This window comes from Octopus sinensis, linkage group LG5 (assembly GCF_006345805.1).
Source record: "Octopus sinensis linkage group LG5, ASM634580v1, whole genome shotgun sequence".
NCBI classification, from domain to species: Eukaryota; Metazoa; Mollusca; class Cephalopoda; order Octopoda; family Octopodidae; genus Octopus; species Octopus sinensis.
Window position 1 is genome coordinate 43,241,047 of NC_043001.1, and position 14,939 is coordinate 43,255,985.

General features: G+C 36.6%; 1 protein-coding gene across 3 annotated transcripts in view; it reads left to right on the forward strand.

The window, feature by feature from the left end:
• The first annotated feature begins 289 nt into the window (after positions 1–289).
• The window catches only part of LOC115211808 (PR domain zinc finger protein 10-like), a 31,621-nt gene continuing 16,971 nt past the window's right edge, over positions 290–14,939 (forward strand). The window contains exons 1-8 of one of the 3 annotated variants that reach the window (XM_036503355.1): positions 290–491; positions 6,488–7,027; positions 7,228–7,374; positions 7,889–7,970; positions 10,618–10,962; positions 12,323–12,738; positions 13,611–13,713; positions 13,800–13,940. In XM_036503355.1, the coding sequence (XP_036359248.1) occupies positions 6,509–7,027; positions 7,228–7,374; positions 7,889–7,970; positions 10,618–10,962; positions 12,323–12,738; positions 13,611–13,713; positions 13,800–13,940 (1,753 nt within the window). In that variant the 5' untranslated portion in view covers positions 290–491; positions 6,488–6,508. Of the gene's footprint in view, positions 492–619; positions 721–6,451; positions 7,028–7,227; positions 7,375–7,888; positions 7,971–10,617; positions 10,963–12,322; positions 12,739–13,610; positions 13,714–13,799; positions 13,941–14,939 lie in introns of those variants that run through there. The other 2 variants (XM_029780512.2, XM_036503354.1) reach the window with 2 other exon arrangements.

The following is a 14,939-nucleotide window of genomic DNA, read 5'->3' on the forward strand; positions in this document are numbered from 1 at the left end:
TATAGTTAGATATGCCAATTTAATGTAGTATTTCTGAAACGTCATGAAACATTTCCATTCTCTGTAGCAAGCATAATTGTTTTCGTTCTTTTTGCATATAAAATTTTTTTAATAATTTTGTAAGTAATAATTAAACAGTATTTTAAAATAATTTTCGTCACATGTTAACCAGGGACTATATGTGGAATGTAACAAGGAATAAGCGTAAATACAATAAAAAAATCATATCAAGAGAGAACGATCCTTTGAACGAGACTGTCTGCAAATGTAAGGCTTACGAGATTATGCGCTAGTTAATGCGAGAAACTGCGTGATTTGGCCATTAGGCAGAGGAGGTAGGTCAAGCTGTATATGAGCTGTCCAAAGAAGACATCGTTGGACGTTACTTGTGTTTGCATTCAACAGATCTATACGTCTGCGACGAACTTGCTCTCAGTGCAATTACTAAACATCCTAGGGCGGTTGCATGACGCCCAGTCTATGGAAACAAGGTAAGCGAGATGAGCGCAGGTCTTTGTTGTGTCCCCCACCCCTGGCAATGGCGTCCACTTTGGAACCTTCCTGTCGAAGTAGATTGCTCCTACTCCCCCTTTCTCCCTGCTGACATGGAAACGGCCGCTATGTTATAAGGGGGAAGAGGGGCGCTAGATGAAAAATTAGCGAAGAAACTTGGATCGATCCTACCTATCATCGAAATAAGACTTAGACTGGACCGTTTTTGTACGTAATAAACATGCTACTTGTTGTTAATTGTTTAGTTGCAAACGCGGAAAAAGAGTATTTGAAAGAATCTCTTCAGTTCCTAACAATATAATGACGTAACAAATTTTAAGCTGTTTTCCTGATAATTTTATTTATTTCGGCTTTTATGTTGTTATGTTGAGTGCACATTAGTGGAAAACTCCCGGCGAAACGAGATTGCGATCTTGTTCTTATTGCTCTTATTTCATCACGCCAGTGTCTGCAATGCCTTTGAGAACGGCATGAATGTCACAAACTCAGCTGTTCTCTTCGGTTATACATTCAAGACTTTGTGTCTAAATTAGAATTTAATACATTTTGTAATTAGAGAGATAACAAACATGTCATCACCTCCTTAATAATTTCGGCATAGTTCCGTGAAGCAAATATGGTTACATGGCACTGTAATGAATTTTACATATCATGGCTGTTAGATAGATATATATTGTAATATACATTTCTTAATTTGGTTCAAGTCCTTGGGTTTAAGGAAGTGGAGAATCGAGCTTTGACGTTCATAGCTTTTTCGATGACATTAGCGACATATATGGCTTCAATTCGGAATCGAAACCGATTTGCAAAGACTGGTCAGAATCTTACGGTGCTTGTATCTGATTATTACATACTACGATAGAGTTACATATTAGTTGTAACTCGGTATTTCTACACTGATACTATATGATTTCAATGTAATTAGGCGTACTAATAATGATGTACAAATTCTATCCCGAGCGCCTATGTCGATATAGAATTGCGGAAAATTTACCGAAATGTATTATTTAGGCCCACGTTTGACCTGAGTTAGCACATCTATGATTGTTCTACCTATAACTATGTCGACGTCCTTTCAATATTCATGACTTTATATATTGCTTGTGTCATTTTTGTTTTCAACATGATAGTGATGTAAAGAAGATTTAACTGCTATTTCTATTAGGTCGAACGACTGCATAGAGTCACGTTGTTTCGTCTAAGGTCAGCTGTGATTGAGCAAATCCATAACAAAATGCTTTCCTATCGAAGCCATCGTGTCTTTTTAGAAACATGTCTAGAACTAGATTATCCAATGTGTCTTTTTCCTTTTGTAACACTGAAGACTTGACTGCAATTGTTGTTGATTTAACTCAGGAGATCACAAGTTAACCAACATTAACAATGGCCCTTACGAGCATCTTGCAGAACGGTAGACCTCTGACCAAAGGCTTTCACATCTTTTTAAGGCTGTCTTTTCCTTATCTGAAATGGTAGGATGCGATTTGAGTAAGATTTGGCTGCTATTTCCACTTGCTTGATAAAAAAAACACTTTGATGGTCTTTTGTTATTTATTGTGGTTGATATTTACATCGGCTAAGATTCTTTTTTTGGTTTTGTTTGGATGAAGGGGCAGTGCCTGTAGCAATTTGAAGACCCTCTAAGAGTTGTAAGATCAATGATGTTAAATGTTGCTCTTGAACAGTTACAAGTTGATGGCTGCAGATAAACCCTAGGTAGAAAGGAAATTCCCAAAAGTTGACATTCCAAGGAGGAAGGACTGGATGAAGTGATTAGTGTGAGATCTGGAAATGACAACACGATATGAATGATGAAAGAAGGAGAAAGCTGGGAGAGTCTCAGTGATTGTGGAATATGTCAGCCATGTCTGATAAGCAGAGACCACTGTAGTAGGTAGCAGTAAGGTGAAGAGACATATCTGTAGGTTAGAGGTTAGAAGGTGTTGGTGAATGGCTTCATGTCAACCAGTTAGGTGGCCTTTTTTTTTTACATACTGCATGTCTGTGTATAACAACAGCTCTGTCCCAAGAGTGGGGGCAGTGTTCAGCTATGAGCTTTGTAAAGAATGAGTAATTATTGCAGGATGTAGTATTTCAGAATACAGAATTTTGGTAAAATAGATACTGGTAATGTGGTAAGTGCTTATCGGAGCAGCAAATTGAGTATGCAACTCTCTTTCATTTGTTGCATCATCATCATCATCATCATTTTAACATCTGCTCTTCCATGCATGCAGGTAAAACTTGGTGAGGTAAATTTCCAATGGCCAGATGTCCTTCCTGTCACCACCCTTACCTGTTTCCTAGTAAGGCAATATTTCCCCATAATCAGACATGTTTTTATGGGAGATTAAGAATGAAGGAAACTGCTTGCATGACAGTGATATTTGTTTACAGCTATCACATGTCAAAGGAAGAAGACAGTAACACACATATGTATGTATACACACATATATGTGTGTATATGTAAGTTATGATCACATAAGCGGTGGAGCAATATCAGAGGAAGGTTAACAGGGAAACTAGCTTTTGTGTGTGGAAGGTGCAAAGGTACAATTAACATTAAAAATGTACAGAAAATGGACTCCATCAAATACTACAGGAGGAAAACTAGAAGTAGTTGATAGCTTCCATTTCCTTGTGACCAAGTCAGTAGCTGAGGTGGATGCCTTGAGAGCATAGCTGCTAGATTAAGAATAGGTTGGGCGAGAGAAAGGTAGATTGTATGATGTCTGTGTGTGAACAGCTATACTACACAGCAGTAAAACATGGGCTGTGACTGCTAAGGACATGTGTAGGCTTGAAAGAAATAAAGCTAGTATGCTTTACTGGATGTGCAATGCCAGTGTGCATGTACCATACAGTGTAAATGTCTTGAGAGAAAAGTTTGGCACAAGGCATTAGATGTGGTTTGTAAGAGAGATGACTGCATTGGTATGGTCATGTGATGCATATGGATGTGGACAGCTGTGTGAAGAAGTGCTGATCTCTACCAGTGGAAAAAAACTGTGGAAGAGGGAGACCCAGGAAGACACAAGTTGAGGTGGTAAAGCATGATCTTCAAATGTTGGGCCTTACAGAGGCAATGGCTAGTGACTAAGACCTTTGGTGATATGCCATACTTGAGAAGACCTGTCAAGCCAAGTGAAATCATAGTTGTGGCCCTTGTCAGTGTTACGTAACTGGCCTCCATGTCGGTCGTTTATCGTTTAATGTCTGCTTTCCATGCTAGCATGGGTTGGACGATTTGACTGAGGACTGGTGAACAAGATGGCTGCACCAGGCTCCAATCTTGATCTGGCAGAGTTTCTACAGCTGGATGCCCTTCCTAACACCAACCACTCCAAGAGTGTAGTGGGTGCTTTTATGTGCCACCAGCACGAGGGCCAGTCAGGCAGTACTGGCAACGAAGGCATGTAAAAAGCACCTTTCAAATGTTGGATCTCAGAGACAATGCTAGTGTTGCATAAGTAGCACCCATGCTAGTAGTATGTAAAAAAAAAAGCACTTTTCAAGCATTTGGCCTCATGGAAGCAATGACGAATGACCAAAACCTTTAACAATATGCTGTGCTTGAGAAGAAGACTCATCAAACCAAGTGAAATAGTAGTTGCGGCAGATACTGGCATGTAAAAGCACCCATTACACTCTCAGAGTGGTTGGCATTAGGAAGGGCATCTTACCATAGAAACCATGTCAAATTAGATTGGAATCTGTTGCGGCCCCTCAGCTTGCCAGCCCTGGTCAAATCCATGGACAACAGATGCTAAATGATGATGATGATGTATATATATATATGTATGTATGTATATGTATACAAACACACACAATGGGCTTCTTTCAGTTAAAGAAGACACTTACCCAAGGTACCACCCAGTAGAACTAAATCTGGAACCATCTGATTGTGAAGAAAACTTACCACCCAGTCATGATTGTGCCTCTGCATAAAGCCATTAGAATAAATTAGTAGCTCTCTTGGAAAGTACATGGCTGTTACAAAATGTTTCTCTTTCCCTTAAAATCAATAGATTTTATTTCTTACCAGTTCCAAACCCTCGCTTCCAAAACATGAGTATTCACGTGGCTCCTCTACAGCAAGAAACCTGTTCTGTTCTGGCCCCTTCTTCATTCTTAAGCCCTTCATCTCCTAGCATAAAGCTGCCTCCTGTTTTACTGTAGCTCTACTCATAGTTGATCTTAATCTTGCAAGCTGCATGGATGACCTCACTGTTAATGATACCATGAAAAAAGCTCCCACAGCACACTGTAAAATGGATGATGTTAGGAAGAGCATTTAGCCATAGAAACCATTCAAAAGCAGACATTAGAACATGATGCAATTCTCAAGCTATCATATCCTCTCAAACTGTCCAACCCATGCCAACATTGAACATAGACATTAAATGATGGTAATGATGTGCATGTGTATGTCTTTGCCCTTACATAAAGTGTGTTGAGCAAAAAAGCAATGATATTCATTGACATTCTCTGCTCACATATCATCCTATATCCGTTGTTTGAAAAACAGGGAAGGATTAATGACAAAAAGGATATTCAGGGTATTCAGCTGTAAAACAATGCCTCTGTATTCATCCAACCTATTCTAGTAAGGGAAAATTGATATGGAATGAACAAACATATGAATGATGTACTGCAGATTCAAAAATGAAAATGCATTCATAATGCTAATTTCAAATCTGATTTCCTATGATTGTATATGTTGGTTGGTTCTACATTGTTCTCATATTGTGTGTATATCATTTACAAAACAGTAATGTGGGGATCCTGTTGAAGGCACATAATGCCTCATTGGGCTATAATGATCTAAACAGTGCTTAGAAGACTATTGATTTGAGCCAACTCGTTATTTAGTTCCCCAGTTCAGACTGTATTGAGCAGGCCTATCTTGAATCAGTTTGTTTCATTTCTTGCTAATTGACCATTGAGTTTACTCAGAAGTTTTCTAAATAGTTAAATCTTATCTTTTTTTTATAAAATAGTCAGGAAAAGGGACAGTGCTTTTGGCTTTTACAGTCCTTTGGGGCTCATGTGATTGGTGAAGTTGATATTAAGCTTAAACATTGATGCCTGTAAGAAGAATGTGGGTGGAGAAGGGATTCCAAGAAGTTACAGGCCTGGAGAGGAAAGATTAGCAGAATGTGAAATCTGGGAGAAGAGACAAATAGGCCTGTATTCAGAGAGTATCATAAAAGAACAGAAGCTATTGTTATAGAAATAGAAGAGGCAGAGAGAAGACACAGCATGTCTATAAGCTAGTAATTGAATCTTTGCTAATCAGTTAAATGGCATTTTGGATATGGTTTAGGATGTCAAATATAGCAACAGCATACTCTCATATAAATGAGCGATACACCAATGTGACTCTTACTTGAGTTTTGTAAAGGGTTAGTAACTGATTAAGGGTAAAGGATACATTCTATGCTTATAACAGTTAGTTACATGTGCTGATATGAATAAAGTTATATATCAGAATCAACTCATTTGGTTTCTGGTTTGCGGAGAGCTGTTTAGAGACTGAAATTGATAAGGCTAGGCATGTACTTCTCAGTGACCTATTGTGCTCTCAGATGTATTTAATAAAATAGGGGTAATGGGTGGGGATATATTCATATAAGAGGCTATCTATTGCATCATTTGCATCACAAAAATTCATTCTGTATAGCATAAACATCGACATAGGAATAACCATAATTTGCTGACCAGTTATTTCTATTAAAGTCACTAGCCTTTATAACAAGCTTTCTGTCATCTGTTACTAAGGTGAATCGCAAAAGAATTTCATAGAATCAGTCATTTAGCTCACAAACAATCCTGGGTGCAGTGATCATCATTGTTGCTGTGGTATTGCATATAAATAAGTTTAATTAATCTGTTGCATACTCAATTTTATTAAAATGTTATTTTTTTTATATTTTAGGTATAAAGATGACATGATACCTCTTTATCTTGGCAGGAAGACTGAAAACTATTTTCAATGGAGAGTGATAGCAGTTCTAATCAAACCACAGTGTGGGCAGCAGTGGGACAACAAGTGCAACACCAACAACAGCCACCACAGCACCCACAGCCGTCTCAAGCACAGTTGCACCAACAAGTGCAGACGCAACAAGCTGTTTTGCAGTCTGCCCAATTTGTTGCTGCCCCTCCTCCAAATAGCGGAACATTTACTGTAACCACTGCTCATCAGGGTCTCCCAATTTTAGCTGCAACACCAGCAGTAGCAGCTGCTGCAGCTTCAAGTACATTTACAGCACAGTATGTTGATTTTCAGTCACCTCAATTTGCTACATACCAAATCAACATTCCTCATGGAGCCAATCTCTATCAGCCAGCACAGTCTTCATTTGAAAGGATTTCACCTGTGGATGATTTCCAAAGTGGGGAAGTAGTTTCTGGAAGTGATGGTATTGCTACATACTCAACATTACAAACTGCTAATGGCACACAGCTCATTGCTGCTCCAACTGTTGACAGTACCACACTGCAGCATGCTGTAAGTCTGTTTTTATTATTTGTCCAACACTTTTCAGAAGATTCTTATAAAATTAATCTATAGCATTCTAGAGAATTCCTGATTATACCCTACCATTGGAAAGAAGTCAGATTAATTATAGAAAAAAAAAAAAAACTCTTTGAAGAACTTCATATTTGTTATGCACTTTATTTATTGCTTTCTTTATGTTTCCATTGCAGACTTTTCATAGACATCATGTTATGAACGACAACTTGATGGCAGTGCAGCGTGTTGTTTCTCCAGTTGATTGTACTGTGAGCCAGTCTACACTGAGTCTCCAAAGGGATCATGACAGTACTCACCAGGCTTCCACTATTGGTTCTGTGGTTTGTAGATTCTTTTAATAACATAGTAATATTACTAACATTGCCAATGCATTGCAATTTGGCTTTCTTTTTACAATCTCTCTACTGAGTTTCATTTTCTTATTTTCCTCTGCTTCTCTCACTAGTGCTATAGAGCAGTTTATGATCTTATTTTGATTCCGAGTTGAAACAGCATCACTTTATTTAATGCTACTACTGTAGAAAGATATAAGACATAAATGTCACAAATCTGGACCATTTAGTTATAAACCAGATTAGCTGATTTCCTTCAATGGCAAGCAGGGCTGAAATTTATTAATAAATATATATATTCAATTGACAATTAAAGCTATTTAACTTAATGTGTTATTAATGGCATTGAGAAAAGCATGACTATCACAAATTTCTTTGTTCATGGTTAGCTGCATGGTAATTAATTATTATCACTGCTGCTTGTATGTGTCCACCTCATCTTGTTTTTTGATATATCTGTTAGTGTCATTGAATTACATATGAATAAACCCATTTGTTACAGAGTCAGCACCAACCTATGGAAACTCTGAGTGGAGAACCAGATACAACTCAAGAAGACAGCCAAGACTTTAGTTCTGCCCAAGGTGAACTACATTTAAAAAAATCCTTTTATCACACATCTAGTTGCCAATGTTCCTTATTCATTTCTTTTATATATTATATTGGTAAATGCCAGTATTTTGAACTATAGAGCTGGAAATATATGTGCTGAACATGAATCAAACATACTGCATGTTGGTATGAAAGAAATTTGTACTTCATTTCATGAAATCTCAGCTATTCAATGTGTGTGTGTGTGTGTTCGCCAGCATGGAAGGCGAATATTAAATGCTGCTGCTGATGAAATATATATGGAGGTGCATGGCTTAGTAGTTAGGGTGTTGCACTCATGATTGTAAGATCATGGTTTTGATTCTTGGACTTGGTGATACATTGTGTTCCTGAGCAAAAACAGTTCATTTTATGTTGTTCCAGTCCACCCACCTGGTAAAAATGTGATGAACAGGCATCCCATCCAGTAGGCAATATATATATATATAAAAACAATAAACATTGCCCTTTTCAAGCGTAGCCAGGCTCATGGGCCCAGTTTCCTGGTTTCTGTGGCATATGTATTCCCCCTAGCTGGACGGGACATCAGTCCATCGCAGTGTTACTCAAGAAATAGGAAGATAGAGTGAGTGAAAGAGTACAACAGGGGTCACCACCACCCCCTGCCAGAGCCTCGTGGAGCTTTTAGGTGTTTTCACTCAATAAACACACACAATGCCTGGTCTGGGAATCGAAACCGCAATCCTCCAATCACAAATCTGCTGCCCTAACCACTGGGCCATTGCGCATCCACACACACACATATATATATATATACATATACATACATATATACATGCATGCATGTATATATACATATACAGTATCTCACAGAAGTATGTACACCCCTAAAAAATTTCTGTAAAATTGCCATTACTCTGATAATATTGAAGGAAATCAAACAAAATTTATACTGAATAAAATATATTATGCATCCAAACATTATGCAAATTTGGAACACAAAACAATAAACATTTTCAAATATATGAATGAAATATTAATTTTCAAACGTTACAAAAGTATGTACACCCTAAAGGAAATTTGCTATATTCAATATTTTATCCACTTTATTTACTAACAGCTGTTAATTTAAATTCTAATAAATTATTTCTCCTGGCATTTTTGCACCGGTCATTGTTATTGCATGTACAGGAATTCTGATTTGTGTACCATGGTGAAAATCTTCTTCATTGTGATTAAAATGGCACCAAAAGGAAAAGAATTTTCTCAAGATTTTAAGAAAATTATTTTTAATTTACAGGAAGTGTTATGCTTTGGGGATGCATGAGTGCAGCTGTTGTGGGAGGGCTCACATTTATTTAAATAACAATGGATTCAAGGCTTTATTGTGACATATTGCAGAAAACAATGTTGGAAAGCATCAAGGAACTAGGAAGACATTCCATGTTCCAACATGTTAATGACCCTAAATACACTTCAAAGATGACGACTAAGTTTTTATCAGATAGAAAGGTAAAGGTATTGCCTTGGCTTACCATGTCACCTGATTTAAACCCAATTGAACATCTGTGGGGTGTTTTGAAAAGAAAAGTTGAGGAGAAAAAAATTTGCAATGTAACACAGTTGAGAGACATCATTCAGGATGAATAAAGGTCAATTATATGTGGAAATTTAATAGTTATTGAAAGCAAGGGCAGTTACACCAAATATTGAATAAAATAATCCCTTGACTTACGTGGGTGTTACATTCCAAACCCTCCTGTGATAGGTGAAAATCCATGAAGTAGAAACAGTACTGTACTGTATATTTTTAAAATTATTTTTATAATTTCTATATATTTATTTTACTATAAATGCAAAATAACATCACAGAGGAATCGACGTAAGCTTAAATAATAAACTGCGACAGGTGAACCACAATATGGCGAGGGATTACTGTATAGCAAATAATCCTTTAGGGTGTACATATTTTTGAAACATTTAAAAATTAATATTTCGTTCATGTCTTTGAAAACACGTATTGCTTTGTGTTCCAAATTTGTATAATGTTTGCATGTAATAATATAATTCATTCAGTATAAATTTCACTTGATTTCCTTCAATATTATCAGAGTAATGGCAATTTTACTGAAACTTTTTAAGGGTGTATAAATATGTGTGTGCGTGTATATATATATATATAATATATATATATATATATATATAATATATATATATATATATATACACACACCACAGAGTCTGGAAAATTGGCCTTATGAGCCTATGGCTCAGGAAGGACCTTTAATCCTTCAAAGATATGTTGGACACAACACACTGAATAAAAATATCCAAACTACCACCCGCGAGTCCTCACAATATTTCTTACTCTCGTGCTACATACCTCTAAATGAAAGTGTATAATTGCATACTCAGTATAGTCCTTGATGAATCTGAAATGTAAGATGTTTGCTATTTGTTGGTACCAACTTTACAATCAACTGATTCTTTACTGGAGATTTACTTTTTCACTGACGTCTATAATAATAACATTAACAAATATTGAAATTTGAAGATCTATTCAAAATGAAGTGTCTTAAGATGTTCTACTAATTTTCATAATTTGAATCTTTATTTTTTTTCTTTTGTATTCATATTATCTTGAATAGTTTGATTGTATTTTTATTTTTTTGTTTTCAGTTGGTTCTGGTGTGACATTCAGCACTGACAATGGTATTGAAGAGGCAAATGATGCTAATGGTCTCCATTCTACCATATCTAGTAGCAATGGTATTAGTACTACAACACGTGAGGTCTTGGGTGTAGCAGTTTCTGCTGTTAGCAGTGGACAGTTATCATCAACTGTGGATGGCACCAACTCCGTGTCACCAAGTGTTGTCTTGGAAAGGGATATTGGTGTTTTTCAAAGAGTTGAGGCTGCCCAGTCTTGTATAATTGATAATTTTAGGCGGCAACATCATCTTAACTCAATTAGTACTGATGGTGTTGCTGACAGTTCTGCTGAAGTTGATGCAGATTTATCAAGTAAGTTGATTCTCTGTCATTTAAATCTCTCTTTCTTTTTCATCATCATCATCATCATCATTATCGTTTAATGTCCGTTTTCCGTGCTAGCACGGGTTGGACGGTTCGACCGGGGTCTGGGAAGCCAGGAGGCTGCACCAGGCTCTACAGCTGGATGCCCTTCCTAACGCCAACCACTCAATGAGTGTAGTGGGTGCTTTTTACGTGCCACCGACACAGGTGCCAGGGGAGTCTGGCAGCAGCCACGATCGGTTGGTGCTTTTTATGTGCCACCGGCACAGAAGCCAGTCAAGGCGGCGCTGGCATCGGCCACGTTCGGATGGTGCTTTTTACATGCCACCGGCACTATTTGGTTAGTGAGTTTACTTGCTCTGCATTAAGCTATTGAAATACCAATAGCTCTATTAACTAATGTGTAATTAGATGGAGTACTATGTAAGTATTTTTAAAGTTGCAGTGCTAAGCTAAAATCCTCCTAATGTTGGGCATGTCATCATTTTTACTTTGTATTATATGAAAAATCCTTCTTTAAAGATTCATACTGGTGAAAGATGGAAAATTTTATCAGTGTATTGTCCCTTTAATCATTACATAAACACGAAGAGTTGCAAAAGCAATGTTCTATATCCTATTAATGACTTAATAGAATACAGGACATCACTGATTTAGTGTAACTTTACTTTCCTTGAAGTCTCTTGTACATATTGAATTTATTCCACTTAGTTCAGTATCAGAAATTGTTTATTCAGTGATGTGTGCTCTTGAGAATCAATAGACCTAAATAATAATAATAATTGTCTTCTATCATTTTATTCTGTGTGGTTAAGAAGCTCACTTTGCAACCATGTTGTTTCAGGCTTGTTTGGGCAAGTGTATCTTACTCTACCTCCAGGCTAACTAATGCCTTGTAAATGAATTTGGTAAACAGAAACTGTCTTGAAGCCCATCGTGTGTGTATGTGTGTGCGCGTGTACGTGCGTGGGTGTGTTTTTGTGTCTATGCTTGTCCTCCACTCCTAATGTTGGTTTGTTTTGTGACCCTGTAACTTAGTAAGTAAAATAATACCAGACTTAAAAAAGTAAGTTCTGAGGTCAATTTGTAAGTACTGAAGTCAAGATGATACACCACCATGTCCACAGTTCAATGAATAAAACAAATAAAATACAAAAGTTTATAATGATAACAATGACAATGACCATCATCATAATTTTAAAATCTATTTTTATATGATAGCATAAATTTAACGTATGCATGTCCAGGATGTCAGCCTTCTTGTTTTGCATTAAAGCATCTGAGGCTTTATGTTGACATATCAGTTATTAGTGATATTACCTGTCAGTGTTTTTTTTGTTTTTTTCAGGTGGTGCTCATCTAGCAATATCTCAGAATCTAGAAGAAATTGTTGCTAGATCTAACAATGATTCAGCTAATGTTAGTAGCCTAAGCCATGGTCCAAATAATATTACTGGAGCTAGCAGTAGTGGACTTGGTAATATTACTGGACCCAGCAATTTTTCTAGCAATACTTCCGGAACTAGCAACACTGGGCCGAGTAATATCACTGGATCTAGTTGTATTTCTGCTAATATCAGTGGCTCTATTAATGGACTAGACAATACTGCTGACTCTAACATAAGCTCTGCCAACATTGCTGGATCAAGCAGAGGTTCTGTTAATATTGCATCAAACAGGGTTTCTGGTAATGCTGCTGCATCTAATAACATTCTCAATTGCTTAGAAGAAGAAAAAGAAAATATTCCTCATTCAAAACGACAAGTAAGTTGGAATTTTCTTGTTTTACTTTTAATTTTTATATGAACTGGGAAAGGAAACAAGATCACTTGTTTACATCAAAATTACTGACATATTTTACTTTCTATGTTCTATGTACTATTACCTTCCGATGCATTTCTTTATCAATCTTCCAAAGCCTAATGCAATCACTGTATTACTGCTTGCAATGATTGTCTGTTCATGGTTTATATTGTAGTTATGAATGAAGACTTTGATGGTAGCCATAGTGAATATGGGTAACTTAGACTTGGTTGTTACATAATAGCCCTTTGAGATTAACTTGATGTAGCTGGCAACTGAAAATTATTTTGGAATTTGTTTGGCTTTTGATAGTCTTAAATGTTTGGTTGTATGTGTTTAAGCAGAGCTAATGACAACTCAGTTGCTCTCAAAATGCATACTAATATTAATGTTCAAATGTTTAGAGTTATCCAGACTGAAAGTCTCAACTGCCCAAGATAAGTCTGGCCTGCTTACCAATGTCAATTGATTGTATCCTGTAATGTTACTTTATTTACTTCTTATTACAAATATGCTTATTTCTCAAGAACATGCTTCTCAAAGGTATTGTATAAATAGCAATTAGCTTGAAGAATTGTAACAAAACTTCCACTGGATTGATACCCTATCCAGAGAGAGGTGGAAGGACAGGTAAGAGAGAGACCTATCCTCAGTCATTTTTTATTTATAAGTACCAGCACACTTCCAGACTTTTAGGAAAATGATTGTAATAAAAAAGAGAAAAAAAAAAGAGATCAAAATATTTTGGTTCTTGTCTACACACAAAAGTAACCTTAATCTAAAAGAAAGAATTGAAGCTAATTTCTCTTTTTTTTTTGTATTTCTTATTGAAGTTGCGTAAATCAAACCGCATTGCCAATATGGAGGCCGAGTCAAGCTGGTCGAGTCATCGCCGTCAATATAAACCTACCAAGGCATATAACCCTGATGAACTTTGTAAGCATTTTATAATTTTCATTGTATTTTTTGCGTATTTGTTTTACTCCAATGAGAACTACATTTTAAACTTTACTTTTATCAAGGGTGTGAAGAATGCATGGCTACTTACCAAAATGAATGTCCAGAACATCGCCTACAAATTGTACCTGATAAAGTAGTCTTGTCTCGGGCCTGGTCCAGTTTACCTCCAATACTTCAGATATTTCGACTTGGTGAAAGTACAGGTTAGTTGTGTAATTTGTAAGCTTGTTTGTATTATTTTAAAAATATAACAATAAAATATTTTTTTCTTTTAAACATACTCATTTTAGTTATTGACATTTAAATTATAACTGTAGTCGTTTCTTTATAAGTAGATAATTGGTAATTGAGTATATTGGTACTGTTGTTGATTTTAACTTAAGTTGTTTTTGTTTTTAATGGTTGGACCTGAAGGAAATGGCTGCACCTATAACTTTAACATATTTGATGAGACTGTCAAGAATGATACAGTTAAAGTTTATCTTGAACAATAGCAGGAAAAAAAACATGGACAAGGAGGGAATTTTATAGAGCCATCATTTTCAAGAAGGTTTAGAAATAGTGATTAGTGTAGGGAATAAACACAATATGGATGAGGAAAAGAAGCGAGATGATTTATTTGGTTAGGGGTGGCACTAGACAAGCCAGCCTTGAGAAACAAAAGCCACTGGAGTTGTGGTAGAGAAAACAGAGTGAGGAGACAGCATATCTGTGAGTTAGAGGCTGAAATGTGTATTAGTGAGTAACTCCCATGATTGTCAGTTGGGGGACTTGTTATGTGAAATGCAATCTGCAATGTTCATACATGTTGCTGTCCCAGATGTGGGAGTTATATATAGCGTTACCATAAATACTAAGTTTGGATTAAGCATTGTTTCTAGATTGTTTTGCTTTGTTGATTTACTTGACTAACTTCACACAAGCATATGGTTGCAACCAGGAGTTGATTGTCTGTCATAGGATTGACTTGCCCAGTGCTTGTCTGTTAATTGACAAATCTTATTTCTTTATTACCCACAAGGGGCTAAATATAGAGGGGACAAACAAGGACAGACACACAGATTAAGCCGATTACATCGACCCCAGTGCATAACTGGTACTTAATTTATCGACCCCGAAAGGATGAAAGGCAAAGTCGATCTTGGCAGAATTTGAACTAAGAACATAACAGCAGATGAAATACTGATAAGCATTTCACTCGG